This window comes from Balaenoptera musculus, chromosome 9 (genome assembly GCF_009873245.2).
Source record: "Balaenoptera musculus isolate JJ_BM4_2016_0621 chromosome 9, mBalMus1.pri.v3, whole genome shotgun sequence".
In the NCBI taxonomy this organism is placed as follows: domain Eukaryota; kingdom Metazoa; phylum Chordata; class Mammalia; order Artiodactyla; family Balaenopteridae; genus Balaenoptera; species Balaenoptera musculus.
In genome coordinates this window covers 75,980,425-75,995,310 of record NC_045793.1, presented here as the reverse complement: position 1 = coordinate 75,995,310, position 14,886 = coordinate 75,980,425, and the positions used below count along the sequence as shown (strand labels likewise).

At 40.2% G+C, this 14,886-nt stretch overlaps 1 protein-coding gene across 6 annotated transcripts in view; it reads left to right on the top strand.

Annotated features, from left to right (window-relative positions):
* The window catches only part of RAPGEF5 (Rap guanine nucleotide exchange factor 5), a 219,143-nt gene that overhangs the window by 114,220 nt on the left and 90,037 nt on the right, over window positions 1-14,886 (top strand). For all 6 annotated transcript variants that reach the window (XR_005021218.1, XM_036863410.1, XM_036863409.1 and 3 more), the window contains one exon: window positions 4,573-4,698. Coding sequence is in view for 5 of the 6 variants with exons in the window: in XM_036863410.1 (XP_036719305.1) it covers window positions 4,573-4,698 (126 nt within the window). In the remaining variant the exon portion in view is untranslated. The remainder of the gene's footprint in view (window positions 1-4,572; window positions 4,699-14,886) is intronic.

The window sequence follows — 14,886 nt, the reverse complement described above, 5'->3', positions numbered from 1 at the left end:
CTCTATTTAGGATCCTAAGCAAAAAACTCATGTTCACACAGAAACCAAAAAAATAATCGAGGTCTCTTAAATTTCCTGTACTCAGTTCTACCGTTTTTTTGCTGATGCTATTATCAGTTGTTTTTTAAAAATACATATGGCGCCCACAGACAGAAGGAAAGACTCTCTCTCCAAATTGGAGTCTATGGAAGTTTAGCCCGGTTGCTTTGGAGCCTGTGCTGGTGAGAAAAGGTAACAGGCTCATTCTCACTCGCCAAATTAGTTAGCTCACGGTGCTTTCCTCCTGTGTGCCGCCCCTGCCTGGCCCCATCCCACAAGTGCCCTCTATTACACAGGGCTGCCACACCGGGGAGCAGAGAGAGATGGGGACCAATCCATCACACTACTGAATAAGCAGCCACGGAGCAGGTCCAGAGCTTGCAGTGTCATTAACACCCTCTCTCCTATAGCAGGACAATATATTAAACACTGTGAGGATGACAGGGATGGAGAGAGAAGAAATCCTAGTTGGTCAACATAAATGAATTTTCTAGATAACAGAAACATATTCCTTTAAGTGTCAGAACATTTAAAGAATGTTAATAATTTTTGTGTAGAAATTTCCCTGAATAATTTCCTTGCCTTCATAGTTTAAAGGAGGATCCTTAACACTGCTTATCCTCTTTTACTCTCTAGTCTTGATTAAAAGAGCATCTTCAAGACTGGCTCGTGTATTCAGCATTCTCTCAGGTTATGGGCTCCATTAAAATCCTGACAAACCAATACACCCTAAGGAGGACGGCTAGGATGGTACAAGGATCTAAAACCAAACTCAAGTGGGCCCTTATTAATGCTTGGCAATCTGATTCTACTTTCCTTGTCCGGTTGCCTTTTCTTTCAGGTCAGGAGTTGAGAAACCACAGCCTACTGCCTGTTTTTGTAAATAAAGTGTTATTGGAACACGGCCATGCTCATTCATTTACATACCGTCTCTTGCTGCTTTTGTGCTAAAACTGCACACTTGGGTAGTTGCACCAAAGACCACACGCCCCACTGAGCCTAGAATGTTTACACTCTGGCCCTTTACAAAAAAAGTTTGCCAACCCTTGGAACTGAAAGGACCATTACATGCCTTCTTTTCTTATACTTCCAGGACCTTCTCACAGTCCTTACTCTCAGCTAATCACCTGACTTCTTATTTCTGAAATAGAGGCCTTCAGAAAAGAATTTCCTCGTTCCCACCACCAGATATGCTAACCTACCGGCGTGTTCCCCCCATACTCCACCTCCCCTCCTATTACCGTGAGTGAAATACTCATATTCATGTTTCTGAGAGTAGGTCTTGATGCTCTTTCCTTCTCAAGGACATTTCTCCTAAAAATGCCCTCTCTCTTGCCCACATCATCAACTTTCCCTCTACACTGTATGATTTCTAATAAAGATAAATGTGCTGGAATATCCCTCACCCTAAACAAGCAAGCAAAGCCCCCTGCAACATCACTCTTTAACTAGTGCCCCATTTCTTTTTTTTTAAATTATTTATTTATTTAGGCTCTGCTGGGTCTTAGTTGCGGCACGCGGGATCTTTTTTTGTTTTAGTTGCGGCAGGCGGTCTTCTTAGTTGCAGCATGCGAACTCTTAGTTGCGGCATAGATGTGGGAGTTCCCACACTAGGGATGGAACCCGGGCCCCCTGCACTGGGAGCGAGGAGTCTTACCCGCTGGACCACCAGGGAAGTCCTAGTGCCCCATTTCTTGAAATAAAACTCCTCAAAAGAGTTGTCTTTCATTCTCTGTTAAAACCATGTGAAGAAGGCTTTTTTCCCCCTACCACTTTTTTTCTCAAAAAAAAAAAAGTTACATTCAAAGTCACCAGTTACTTTTGTTAAATTCAGTGTCAGTTGTTTTGAACTCCTTATTTGATGTTTCAGCTGCGCTGGATACAGTTTTTCACTCCCTCCTCCTTGAAACACCGCTGTCACTACTCACTGGGTTCTCCTCCTAGAGCCCCTCCTCCTTATTCTCCTTTTCAGATTACTCCTCATCTTCCCAATATCTAAATATTAGACTCAGCTCATGGATTTCTTCTCTTCTCTGTTTATGTCACTCCATTGGTAACTTCAGTCCTTCCTCTGGTTTAAATACCATCTACATTCTGATGACTCCCAAAGTCCTATCTCCAGCTTAGACTTCTCTGGACCTCCAGACGGCCAACCTGGCAGTTCCACTTGGATGTCTAATAGGCATATCCCTTACTAGATCTCCTCCCCAAGTCTCCCAATCTCAGGAAATGACAACCCTACCCTTCCAGTGACTCAGGCCAAATATCTTAGAGACCAATTCTGCTAGCCCTTCCTTTGAAACAGATCCAGATTCTAATCACTTCTCCCCATCTCCACCGCTACCACAAGTTCCAAGCCATTTCTTGTCTGAAGACCGATCTCCTAATTGGTCTTCTAGCTTCAACTGCTTCCCCTGCCCCCCACTTAACAGTGTTTTCTCAACCCAGAAGACAGAACGATCCTGTTAAAATGTCAGATTATTCCAGTCCCATGTTCAAAACATTCCTAAGTATTTCCGTCTTGTTCAGAAAAAGAATGTAAACCTCTTACACATCCTGTAAAGAAGCTGCATGTTCTGGTCGGCTTCACCTTTCTGAGCAGTCCCACCGGGCTCTCCCTTACCAGCTCTGCTCCAGCCCTGCTGTACTCTTTGCTCTCCCTTGAACATGCCAAACACACCCAAGCCTCAGGGCCCTTGCACTTCTGTTCCTCTGCCTGTAACGTTCTTCACTTCCTTTATATCTCCATTCAAATGTCAACCAAAGAATCCTTCCCTGACATTTCTATCGTAATAACATTTCTCTGTCCCTTACCCTGCTTTGTTTGCCTTCATATCATATATTACCATCTGCTGTTTCATATCTGTATGTTATATAATCCACATCCCCTGGTGAATATAAGCTCCATGACATGTGGGACTTTGTTTTTATTATTATTATTGACCACTGTATCCCTAGAACCTATAATAAATCTTGACACGTGGTTGTTGTTCAAATAAAATCAGTTGAGTGAGTGACTGAGTGAATGAATGAGTAAATAAAATAGGGAGCTAGGGGAACGTACATGGGAAATGCAAAAAGGAGGATATCATAAATAGTGGTATTTAAATATTTGGAAGTTTGTCATATTGGATAAAAAATAGACATACTTTCAATTGCTTTAAAGGCAATACTAGTACTCATGGGTTGAAGTTCAGTGGTTTCAGAGTTTTGTCTAGCATGATAAGGGACTTTCCAATAATTCTGGCTCTCCAGCACTGCACAGGCTGTCTTAAGATAAACTGAGATCCTTGTCCTTGGAAACCTTGGAGACAAACTGGAAGACTACTTGTGAAGGATGCTATAAACATAAATGTCTGACTTTGGTGGAGGAATTCCACTTGCTGTTCCATGGGAATCTGATTTGGGCCACGTCAATGATTTTGTTTGTTTGTTTGTTTCCTTCCTATTTGTTGGAGAAACTGCTAGTTAAGGTGATGTCCTTGCCCTTAGGAATAAATACTTAGTCATTGCTTTGAATGGATGGTTCCATTTTTCTGATGCCCACTCAACAAAATGTGTGTTTTTAAGTACAAACTGTTAAGACCCTGAAGCTGTGATCACTTGCTGCCCCCTTCTCCATATTTGGTCATGTTGCTGGGTCCGTTCGAATCCTATAGACTGTATAGGGTAAAACAAAGACTTGATAGTTTTGGCTGTTCCTGCCAAGAGTAACTTCTGATTTCCTTTTAGATCGTGTCCTGATATGTCAGTGTGAACCATTTCTGAAAGAATTTGAGCAGAAACAGTTCATAATGTGTGTGATATAACCATTTTTTCTTTCTGATCAAAGTCCTAGATTCTCCTTCTTCATATTATTATTATTTGGTACTTGGGTATAATAAAAAGTATGATGCTTTGTGGACCATTTCTAAACCCTGATGAAATTTGAAGCTTTCTTTTTGCAGTTTATTTTTAATAAACTTTTCCACCATATTTTATGCAACATTGGAGGTATTTTACTAATAATGCCCCATAGTAACTTTCCAGTTATGAAAAAAGAAGAATTACCTTGTGATCGTCTTGTGAACTCTGTATTTGTACATGGAATGAGCTGGTGGAGCTAAGGAATTAGGAGGTTATGTACTGTTATTTTTAGTACTCTATCACTTCACCCTTATTGCCAGAGTAGTTCCTGGCTAACTTTCCCATGAGTTTTTAACCTCTTGCTGGGCTTATGTAACAGGAAACAGGCTGTCAGGAACAAATAGTGGCAGATCAGGAGCACCCTTTAGCAGCACATGATTTAGTTTGCTCTGCCTTTCACTCTCTTAAAGTAGACTGATAAATGATCTCACTTTAAGTCTTTTGGTGCGGCATTCCTAGGTTAAGATAATACAATTTCAATTTTGGAAAGGCAAAATATTTTACCAAGACCATGATTTAATCCAGGCGACAGAGAAGATGAGTTTGTTATAAGGTGAACTTTGCAGTGGTGTCATGTCCTGGGACTGTGGATTTAAGTATATCTTTGCTTTTTCTCCAACTCTTAAGGCCGGGGTGATATGCAAACTTCAGGAGAGAGATGATATCGGGCGAATTGAACTGGTCCAGAAGCTGGCAAGAGAAAACTGTCAATTTTTGCAGACGGACAAAAAAGAACAGGAGAAGTCTGAACATGTAAGCCCTTTTCCTCTTGGGGATGCGGGTTTGAAGGGGTGGAAAATGTTTCTGCCTGCTTGTATGTTTGAAGGAAAGAATATTTTATTTTAAGTTCTTTAGGTTTGGGGTTTTTTCCCTCCAAAAGCATGCTTTTTAGTAAAAAATGACAACTACTATAATTTTCTAAGCCAGTGGTTTTGTAAGAGATTTCTTCACAGAAGTAAATCATGTAGAAATATAAGAACGTATGGGAGCAAATATGAATGCATGCCTATTTGATGGCTTTCAGGTTTGACTTGGGGGAGTTTCACCCCATCAGATAGTTTGTGGAATATGAGTTTTGAAAGAACATTGCGATCTGTCTTATCTGTCTCACAAGAGACAGATAAGAATGGACGAACATATTCTAGATGCTCACACTAAGTGAGCGAGTCAGAAGGGAGTTTTCCCAGTATCTTGTGAGCGTTCGTGTTCCAACAAGAGTTATATTGTTTGGATGTAGTTAAACTGGAGGAAAGGGACGCTCTGCTCAGTTCTCCTGAAAGCAGTTATTCAGATTGAGCCTTAGAACTGAGAACGCTGCCGTCATGCTAGGGAGACAATGGGACCACTTTCTTCTGCTTTACATTGTTGTCTGTTGACTTCTTGTTGTTTGTAAGGCTTCACTCTCAGTGCTAAGCTCTCCAGGATTGCTCATGAAGGGGAAAATTCCTCAGTGTTTATGAATATGTCTTTTCTCTGACTTTAATTTTTCCTTGGAGTTTTATTTTCAACCCTTTCCAAGGGGGAAACATATTGTTTCATGCTTTTTCTGCTGCAAGGCCATCAGTAGAAATGCCAGGGATTTACTGAGCTGGAGAGGAGGTGAGAAGTCCAAGGATGGCACGCTGTTTAGTTTGATAACGTAACCCGTCTCTAACCATTCGGCAAGTCGTTAGCATTGGTGTCTCAAGGGGGAGAATAATTAGCAGTTTCAAAGCCTGGTGATCGCAGTTATCCTAGAGGTGACCATTGGCTTTAAGTGCGAGTGGAGTTCTCAGGAACCTTCACCTCGGTAGGTACTACTGAAAAGTTAAGGGACTTGTTTGAATTGTTAAAAAACACCCTGAAGGTTGACTGCATGTATATCTAAGACTGACTCCTAACTTCTTCTGCGTCCTTAGAATATTTGAATATCCTGGTTCATGTCCTAAATTTCTCAAAACAGTATTCCTTTCGATTCATTTTAATTAGAAGAGCAGTAGTTTTCATATGCTACGTTTTATTGATTTCAAGGTGCACTTTCCCCGCACATCTTAGCATGTCTGAAATCAGGATGAGTCTTAAAGTTGATGGTAGGAAAACATGTCCTAGTTTAACTGGGAACACTTTTCTTTCTTAGTGGTCCTTAAAATGGATGACATATTTTACAATGGATTGCATACTCAATTCAGTGGATCGGTGACAACCTGAGGGGAGGGCGAGATCTTTTAAAATCAAACCAATAGGAGATAGAGTACCACTTCACCAAGATTAGAAATCATCAGCCTTAGGCCACAGACAGCTTTATGCTTATTAAAAAGGTACCTGTGTTGCCTTTGCCTTATTAGTTGAATCCAGAATATTATAGTTACAGCTAATGAGAGTATAATACACTCCAAATATATAGTAACAGAAATCTGAACTTGCTGCTCTTTATTATAAGGACTTTTACCATGGAACGGAAATTTAGTGGTGGAAGGTTTGCTTACGGTTTCCTTACGTAACTCTGCTGGCGGTTGTGTACTCACTATTCTCTTTAAACCTTCATTTTAAGATTGTAAAAGAGAGCACTAAGGTTTTTTTTACTTCTTGCATGAATGTCATAATGTTGATGCAATACAGCTCTGAAGTGTGTACATTTCTGAGAGGAAAGATGATGTATAAATACATATTGGAATGATGGTCTTTTCTGTGTAGACTTTTCCTACTGAAGCTGAAAGTCAGGAAAGGTGACTATTAAGGATCTTTCTTCCTTAGTGATAAATACAAACTTAGCCATTTTGTGGTCTCCCTCCTGCAGGGTGACACCGTCTGAACTGATCAACCCTCAGGGCTGAGACTTCCATAGTACTCTACCAAACAGAATATTTGATACTAGGTGCTTCTACTTTTTACAATAATTTATAAGGAATGAAAATCATCTGGTAGCTTTTTTCACTCTTTTATGCCTTAAGCACTTGGTATAAAGATACCTTTGCTTGCCCCCTGAATTCACAGTGTCCATGAGATGATTGCAGCATTTTCATTTTTCCTGCCCTCATTTTCTCTTTAATAGCAGTCATCTGTTCTTGCTCATGAAAACGCAGTTATAACACACAGAATATACAGAGGAAATTGCAGTTTACTTAGTGTAAACCCAGTCTGCAGTTTCCTATTCTTATAACAATAACGACCAAACCCTAGAGTTACATGCAGATTTCCTTTCTTTTGTGATTCTCAAATGCGTCAACTACCTCATCTACCATTCCTGGGCCAAAATTATTTAAGTGCGCAGTGGTAAAATTTGAGTTAGAATCCCAGTTGCCTATTGAGTCATTCTTTTCACTAAATGACTTTGTTTCTCCAGTCCTAGAATGTCACACCCCCTTTTGTACATGTATGCCAAAATGAGACAACTACTTTGAGGTACTACTGCATAGAGATAGACATGAATTTGATGGAATAAAGCTTTTGTTGCTGGTACATCTTGTTACAAATTGAAGGGGCTTCGAGATTTCTGAGTGGGCATATCTAATATCTTTTTAAACTGGTAAGTGCCATGATTAGGTTATAAATGGATGTAATTAGAGAAACACTTGACTCTATGCTTTTGCCAAGGGGTTTCTGAAACTTAAAAAAAGTTAAATGTGTAATTATCACAAGTTTCTCAGCAAGCACTTAGTTTTCCGATTTTATATTAACAAGCTGTAGGCAAAATCAGCCAGCACTCATTCCTAAGTGTTGAAAATTATGTGAGAACTTTAAGAAGGGGACAGAAATGGCTATTTCTTATAAACATTATGAGAGTGAGATTTAACATTTGGTCATTAATTCTCTAAAGAAATTGCCTCTTATGTGGGCATCATATTTTCTAGGCTTAATTCTATGATTATATCCACAGAGGAAGGGGCACGTGTTACCAAATGGGGACTTTTGAGCTTGAGCTTGAAGAATGACTAATGGTCATAGAAGGGCAGGACCAGGGAGAACACTTAAGGCAGAGGGACCAGCAGGAAGGCACATGAGTTGAGCCCTGGGCAATTCTTAGGAAATGAGGTGGGGTGAGGTGGGCTGTAAGTTGTGAAAGACCTGGCAATCCACTCTAAGGAGTTTAGACTTGCCTTTCTGGTAAAGGAAAACCATCAAAGAAGGGAAGTGGCATAATCAGATGTGGTCTTTTTAAGATCTCTCTGGCATTGGTTTAGAGGAAAAATTGAGTGGGGAACAGGGACATGTTGGAGAGAACCCTTAGAGAGCTATTGTTGTGAGTCAGGTGAGAGATGTAAGCCTGAAGCAGGGTGGCAGCTCTGGGAAATGAGAAGGCCACAGATGTTGACCCATTTAGATGGTAAAATTGGCAGAATTTGATAATTCTGCCAATTATCAATGGGGGATAATGGGGGAATGTGTGTGCTAATTTATACTAAGCAGTTTTTGAATTTGTTATTGCGGTTTCCTGGTGCAGACATGAGAAAGTTCTGTTTATCACCAGAATGGTTGGTCACCTTTGCCAAAAAGCTACATAGACATTTACCTTGTTTTGTTGTCCTGCAGTGTGTTTCAAGTGTCTGAGATTTATGCTACAGAACACTGTTTACCTCATTAACAAATTGTTTGACGGAGTTTCTGGCTAACAGTATGGAGACTACTTCTTCTGAGACCCAGATACTTGGACAATCCCTTAAGCACAGAGAGTCTCTGGTAACCTCAAGATGAACTAAATTATTTGGCCAAAGCTTTGGCATTGGCTGCAATGATGTGTGTGCCTCCTTCAGAACTAACTGTGATTTTAGAGATGCTCTCCTGACCCACAGTCTGAGTTGGTGTTTCTATACTGTTATTCTAGAATACTCTTGGTCGTTTATTCATTCAATACACCTTTATTGAAGCTGATGTTGTTGGGGATCCAGAACAACTGTGGTGGTTCCTACCTGAAGGCGTATAGTCAGGTTGTGGAGAAAAGATACTGACACACATAACAGCAATACAAGGAGGCAGTGGTGATAATCCCCAGAGAGATACATGGGTGTCAGAGGAAAAATTTACACCTGGGGAAACAGGATTCTTTCTCATGGCAGAGGTTGAGTTTGATGTGGACCTTAAAGTAGGTTTTAGGTTGGATTTAAACAATCCAAACTGAAGAATAGCATTCCTGGAGGAAAGAATAGCATTAGAAAATGCACAGAAATATCTAAAAATACAAGGTATTTTTTTGGAAATCAAAACCGTTCTGTCACCAGGGTACCAAGAATGGGGGTACGGGAGATGGTGACAAGGATTCAGGAGATGGACGAGTTAGTGAGAAATGAGATTGGGACCAGACTGTGGAGGATTTTGAGGGCTGAGACGTTTCACTTCATTCTAGAAATAATGAAGAGGCATTGACTTGTTTTGTTAGTTTTCGTAAGAAAGTAGGATGAGGGGGCCCTTCTGTGAGGTAAACGATATTATTTCAGTGTGATGAGTCAGAAAGCTGAGGCTGGTGAGTGATCAAGCAGAGATGGGCTAAGTGTGAACTCAAGTCTGACTACCCCTGGGTGGCATCTTCTCTCAGCTGTCATCACCGGAGGGACGCCTGGTAGGAGGACAGGAAGCTGAGATGACAAGAATCATGATAGTCCTGAGAAAGAGGGACCACTAGGAGGACAGCCCTGAAGGAAAGACAGACGGCTACATATTGAAGGGATGGGGGTGGTGAAGTGTGGGAAGGAACAATGAAAAGGGAATGCTAAGCTACTAGCTTATTCTGAGTCCTGACTTTTTAAAGTGTATAAACTGTTCACATTTAGTATCTGTGAAATAGCTGGGTTAAAGTACACATCTAGATGTGGGTGCTGTTTAATGGCATACCACTGCACTGTTTACCAGAAAACCGAAACTCAGTTTTTGCTGAAATGTCGTTTATGCTTTGTAGTGTATTAACCTGTAGAGTAGAAATACTAACAAGCAGCTCCTGAACTTGACTTCCTAATTTCCAAACTGCAGAGATGAAGGTCTATAAAACGTATGTGAGAGCCGTGCTAAGTGATGCTTTCCCTAGGGACCCTGTCTGTATCCCTCCCTCTCCCCACCCTGCTTTCTTCAATTCCTTTGTTATGTCTGGGGACCCACCCTACTTCCTTCCCCTTTTCCAATTCACTCATGAAATATGGGTGGGAAGGGGATTTTACACGTTCTGAAAATGAATCTTGGCATAGTCTGCTGCCAGGGTCGGGTCCCTATCTCTCAACTTCAACCGGAATTTCCTTTCCCCCGTTTCCTGCAGCCTCATCCTGGACTCCTGCTTGCGTCAAAGGGTTTGCTGGTTGTGGATTACTAGGGCAGAAGTGGGTTGGAGTACTCTGACCACTGCTACTTTTATTGCACACACTAGAAGTTGGTCTCTGCATTTCATTTGGTCTATTGCTTAAAAAAAAAAAAAAAAAAAAAGCAGCTTAATATAAAGTGAAAGCCCTCTTTATACTCTACGTGAAATACTAAAAGGAAATGGTTTTTATCATTCTGTAGTCACACTTGCATTGTACATCTAAGCGAGTAAAATTAAGACCAATCACGGCATTATTTGAAGTTCACCGGTAATTTAGTTTAACCAAGAAACTAAAGACAAATAGAACGTTATAACATTATTACTTAGTATGGAAAGCCAGAATTCAAATGTGTTAGGCAAGTCATAATATATTAAGTTGCCCACTGCTGAGAAATTCTGTGTAGAAACCATGTATTTCTCTTAATGACAAAATCCTGACTTTGTGTTGGTTTGGTACTAACCATACATATGTTTTTAGAGGAAATTGGCTTCCTTGAGTGAGTTGTTTTAGTTCGTTTTTAATCTGGATTAATTTGGTCACAGAGTAACCACGAAAGTGATAGAAGATAGGTCTTGCCTCCAAGAAGTTTACAGTCTAGCTGAAGAAACAAATTCACACTTGGAGAACAAGTGAACCATTCAAGACAGTATTTAACGAAGTGTTTAAACAATTTCCCAGGCCTTCAGGGAGAGGGAAATACCTCTGGTAGACCTATTCACAGTTGCAGCAATCTAAAAAGACGTTCTTCTCAGTTTTCAAAAGCAAGGTTTACAAGTCTGGTTCACTTTAAATTCTGCTTTTGTTTCGTTTTTTTCCTTGCAGAAAAATGGCAGCCAGTGGACGTCAGTGCTGTGCTCGTGCTGTCTGGGGGGCCATCTGCCCATTAGCTGGATTTTTAGGTTCTCACAGAAAGCCCACTGCAAGTCTCAACGTTTTTAAAATATTAGTTTCAGTTTTTAACGTTTTTAACATTTTAAGCAGAGAGGAACTTGTCATTATGATACTCATTTATTTTTCTGAAAATATTCAAGTTTCTTTTTTAAAGGCCCAGTTAAGAACATGGACACTGTCTCAGTTAGTTTGATTTATCAAAGCCATATTCTCAATGGATCTTGGATTCCCTATGGTACAAATGCTGCTCCCCAGGTTTATTAATTTCTTCTACTTGTAAAAATAAAATAGCCATATCATCTTTAGTATGTCTAAGAAATCATGAAGGTGAAATATTGGAAAATAGGTTATTTTTCTTTGACTTTTGTTCCTCTCAGTGGTGAACCTCACTCCAGACCCCCGGCAACCTTATATTCTTTTTTTCTCTATCCCTATCAAGGCCTGGTCTGCATTAATATAGCAATATTAATACCTTGTAGGTTGTTGTCTGATCAGGTAACACTAGAAATCTTTGGTGGTTTGGTTTCATTTGAATTTCTAATGGGTGCTTTAAGACAAAAGGGTGGAGAAAAGATGCACAGACAGATGGACAGTCCTTCACAGAGAGATAGACAGTACTTTGTGACAACTGTGTACCACTGAGGCTCAGAGAAGTAAAACATGGAGACATCAAGGAGTATGGAGACATAGGTACCAACATACACTGTGCCTTGATTCCCCAAAGACTGCCCTGATACATCACTGCTTTTGGGGAGGTAACATTGCAAGAAATTCAGAGGCTGAGTTCACAGTTACCTGCATGCTAAGTTCCAGGGTGCTCTGGGAGCTTGTCACCGGGAGCTCAGCTGGTCTAGGGAGACAAGCATGTGTCCCTGAGGAAGAGAAAGAATCTGAAGAGTCAGAAGAGCTACTAGGAGAAGTGAGGAAGAATGGGCATTCCAGGCAGAGGAGAGAGCATGGGTGAGGACCGGAAGGGCCTGATGCAGAGAGCCCTGCAGGCAGAACTACGTGGCTGGAGCCAAGGGGTCAGAGGGCGGGGAGGGCCAGAGGATGCAAGGCATTACCTAAAGGCCTAGCCAAAAACGGCATGCTAAGAGCGATACAGAGCTTTTATGAAGAATGTAAACAAGAGAGAGAAAGATGATTAGATGCGAATTTTTGAGATTCCTCTGCTGCCGTGTGGGGATGGGTTTGCTAGCAAAGAATGGGTCACGCTCTCTCCTTTCAAAGCTTTCTGACCCTCCTTTCCTCATAGTCCTCTCTTGGTTTTACTACATAAAACAGGAACCAGCATAAACATTAAAGCTTTGCTGTGAAGACAGAATGTCCAATGATAGCTCTACTCTTACTTATTTAAATATACTACATCATCATTTTTCTTTAAAAAGTTGACTTTGATTCAGTCCTGCTTTTATAGAAATGAATTTTGAACTTGCATGTAATGTGAATACGCTCTGTTAATTAACACCCCACAGGCGTGTATGTTCACATTAAATGTACTTACTCTGCTGCACGGTATTTGCTGCAGATTGATTCAGCCAGAGTTTGGTGATTTCTGAGAGATTCAGATACTTCAGTTGATAAAGATGAGGAAAAGAAATTTATAAAAGATTTCCATGTGGGATGCAAAGAACCTTTTTTTCCTTTTGCATTGGGAAGTGGGTGGAAAGGAAAAATTCCATCTGGCATACAGCAGCACTAAATGTTGTTTTAAGATAGCAAAAATAGAAGATTGCTGAAAATATCATAACAGAACATAACAGACTGTGGGCAAATGTACAGTACATATTTTTCTAATAAATCATATTAAATACCCATATTTTACTTAAAACATGACCATGTTCTTATTTGTCGTTATATAAAAATTTGTCCTTAATTTTTAAAAAATCACCCACTCCATTACTGAAGCAAAAAAAGACTTGTTGTTTGGGTCTGTAGAAGTTAATGCTGTCACACTTAGGTTTACCTGGGATAGGTTTTTGTGGCTTTTTTTCTTTCTTTCTTTTTTTCTTTTCCAATCTTTCCCTCCTGTATTAAAAAAAAAAAGGAGAAATAAGATATGACATGTCTGTTCGTTTATTGTACATTCGTACATAACTAAGTGAACAAGGCTCAACAGTTTTAACAAAGCCTTGTAAGTGTCCTCTTTGTTCAGGTTCCAGGAATGGCTGGGCATGATTGAGGTGAGCTGAGTCAGAATAAAGGATCAGGGGCTCCTCAAGATCCAAGAAATAAAGAGAGGGCGTGAACAACAGTGATAATAAGACAATTAAGATGAGCAGGAAGTGGCTTGGGGGTAGGGATTTCTAAGGAAGGTCTGTTGAAAACTTAATGAGTCGCAGAAGCATATCTTAGTGACCTCCCAGGTGGGGGTGGGGTGGAAGGTGTCCACGTAAAATTTGACCTTGTGAGATCAAAATCACACGGATGACTCGTTAAACCTTGCTTGATCTTGCCTTGGGTAGGATCTATAGAGGCAAAACAAGCTTTATATTGATACTCTTGTGCATAAAGAATTCTAATGATCCCCAAATGGTACAATGCATAATAAAATCCCACACTGAATTTTATGGTTGATGGATGCTATCACTTTCTCCCTGCTCAGTGAACTTACTGTTACTACAAGTCGGGGGATTGTGATGATGTGTTATTTTTTGCAATCAATCTGAGTATCCTGGAGTTTTCCTCTGAGAATCATAGGCATTGGAAAGAACTTCTCTGATGTGATGCGTCTTCATTGGGTAAGAAAAAGTTTCACCCAGAAACTGGCACCTGCTAAATAGGATTATAAAGAGTATCCTCTGAAATGGGCAATAAGTACTTTGCACTCCATTAATTCTGTCGGAAGTTCATTAATCACAAGGAGATGTTGAAATATTTCCATTGATAATATTCTTCTAGTAAAATGTATACCTTTTAGCCTCTGTTATCAGAAGCAGAAGATCATTAATTAAAATAGTCATTATCGGAGATCCTTCAGGTTTGTTAGGGCAAGGTGTAATTCAGTCTTTGTGCTTTTAACTCTTTGTGTTTCTGAAGTTATATTTTGTGGGACTCTAATGGAGACTAACCTGACTGAAATGACCCTTGCTCCAGTAAAGCATTTCTGCTGAACTACTTCTCTCCTACTAATTAGCACTTATCCCGTCAGAAAATTAACACAGCAAGTCCTGAAAGCAGGCACAGTTTTGTCAACAAAAATAAATGGGAGCATTCAGTGCTTCTCATTAAACACTCATAGGGAAGCACAGATCTAAAAATGATCTCCGTGTTAAAACAATACTCAGATATCACTCTAAAATCATGGGAACCGAGAGGGTAATTGAAGCCATGGAGATAATACTGTCTCCTCTCGTAATTTGTATGACTGGAATCTTAAAAGATGTACGTGAATAGAACTACAGGATATAGAATGGCAGGGACAGAGCACGCATGGCCCAAGCTGGTGCTGATTTCTACCTACAGGTTTGAGGTTAAGGGATACACCGAGGTGGAGAAAGGAAGCTTTTGAGCTTAGATGAGACAGAATTCTAACTAACCCTTAAAATCCAAGAGAAGAAACTTTGGAATAAAGTAGAGAGCCAATTTTATTCTGATTGTCTTTTAAGGAATATACCTGAATGCCAGATGCTTGCGGGCAGACACCTTTCATGACTCGTTGAACTGTTAAATGCCATTTCCATTGTAATTTGTCAATCTAATCTGACTTGTATCCCAATTTTAAGTAGACCCCACATCTGTCCCAAGTCAGTAAATCTCAAATTCCTGTCCTTCAGTATTACTCATA